The sequence below is a fragment of the Phaethon lepturus genome, unplaced genomic scaffold (assembly GCF_000687285.1).
Source record: "Phaethon lepturus isolate BGI_N335 unplaced genomic scaffold, ASM68728v1 scaffold50893, whole genome shotgun sequence".
In the NCBI taxonomy this organism is placed as follows: Eukaryota; Metazoa; Chordata; class Aves; order Phaethontiformes; family Phaethontidae; genus Phaethon; species Phaethon lepturus.
In genome coordinates, this window is record NW_010527966.1 from 5,919 (window position 1) to 7,595 (window position 1,677).

At 58.4% G+C, this 1,677-nt stretch overlaps 1 protein-coding gene across 1 annotated transcript in view; it reads left to right on the plus strand.

The window, feature by feature from the left end:
- SAE1 (SUMO1 activating enzyme subunit 1) overlaps positions 1 to 1,668 on the plus strand; it is a gene marked incomplete at its 5' end in the record, with an annotated part of 6,092 nt that extends 4,424 nt beyond the window's left edge. Inside the window, 3 exons of the mRNA XM_010283519.1 lie at positions 510 to 654; positions 1,306 to 1,375; positions 1,576 to 1,668. Coding sequence (XP_010281821.1) covers positions 510 to 654; positions 1,306 to 1,375; positions 1,576 to 1,668 — 308 coding nt within the window. The remainder of the gene's footprint in view (positions 1 to 509; positions 655 to 1,305; positions 1,376 to 1,575) is intronic.
- Between the last annotated feature and the right edge of the window lie 9 nt (positions 1,669 to 1,677).

Genomic DNA, 1,677 nt, shown 5'->3' on the forward strand with positions numbered 1-1,677 from the left:
GCTTTTCCCTGCCGGCATCGGTGGGGAAAATTCAGCTTCGTCCGAGCTCTACCGTGGCAAGCGAGTGCGAGCCGTTTCCTGTGGTGAAAACGAGCTTTTGGTTATTTTGGTTGTTAGATTTCAGGGGTTTTTTCATTTTTTGGCAAGTTTTACCCTAACAGCGGCGAGCTAAAAATACCTGAGCGACTGGAAATGGCCTTCTCCTTGGTACGGATGTGCTGTGCCACACGGCTCGGGCCCCGTTCCCTCCCTCTCTCTCCTTTGCCGTTAGCTTTCGGCTCCGGTGGTGGCTCCTGCCAAGGCATCTGGGGAAAAACCCAGCCACCCCGGAACGTTTTGGAAGAGCCGGGAACGCTGGCCATCCACACCAGCTTTCCCAAACCCGCTTTACAGTTGTTTCGAGGTGCCGGCAGGTTGAAGGTTTGCCGGCAGAGCCGCGTGGCAAAGCTCCCGGCAGTTCCTCGGATGCATGCTGGCAACGGGGTGGTGACTCTCTCTCCTTCTCCCAGTGCTGTTGAAATTTCGGACGGATAATGGCCGGGATCCTTCACCCCAAAACTATGCCGAGGACTCAAAACTGCTGCTCCAGATCCGCCGCGATGTCCTGGAGGCATTGGGGTTCGGCGCCGATTTGCTGCCGGATGAATTCGTCAGGTGCGCCGAGGGGCCGAGCGCCGCGTTAACACCCGTTTCACCGTGAATTTGACCGGGAGGACACCGGCGGTGACCTGAGTCGTCGCCTGCCCCGCATGTCCTTGCTTTTCCTCTGGGTCATCCTCACCGGGGATTAACGGATCGGCGCTGGAGGTTCACCGCCTTCCCCAAGGCCGGGGCGTGCCGGGGGTTTGATGCCAGGCCAGATGCCGGCGAGATTCTGCTGGCATCTTGGCGTAGAGAAATCCCCCTGCCACCATGGCACGTGTCCTCCCGGTGACGCCGGAACCCCGGGAGGGTCCCCCTCACCCCCGGCGCGTTCACGGGGAACCCCCCAGCCCTGCCTGCGTGTTGCTGCACGCTGCCCGCTGGGAATGGTGGGAACGCGCCGTGGGGCCGGGGGATGCACGCAAAGCCGGCGTTTTGATGGACTTATTTTTAACAGGGTGACACAAGATGCACCAGGGTCGTGTCCCCGTCGCCGGCAGCTCCTTTTGGGGGGAAACATCAGTGTTTCAGCCAGACCCAGATGCTTTGGGGCTCCATTTTGGGTTTTTTTTTTTTAGATGGAGGGGACACTGTGGCATCTCCGGCCTTTGCTGTTGAATTTCTCTTCCTTCCTTCCTTCCTTCCTTCCTTCTTTCCTTCCAGCTACTGCTTCTCCGAAATGGCTCCTGTCTGTGCCGTGGTCGGAGGCGTCCTGGGCCAGGAGGTGGTCAAGGTAATGGCTGTCTTTTTTGGGTGGGGGGGTCTGCACCCCAAAAACCCGCTTCCTCCCCCAAAATCCCTTTGTGGATATGCCGTTTTCCCTGTCCCCGGCCCTTTTATGGTTTTTTTTTGTTTGTTTGTTTGTTTTGCTAACGGGGTGAAGCCGAATTTATGGGTAATGGAATTTTCCGTGTCCCCCCCACTCCTCCCCAGGCCCTGTCCCAGCGGGACCCCCCCCACAACAACTTCTTCTTCTTTGACGGCATCAAAGGCAACGGGATCGTGGAGTGCCTGGGCCCCAGCTGAACTTGGGGG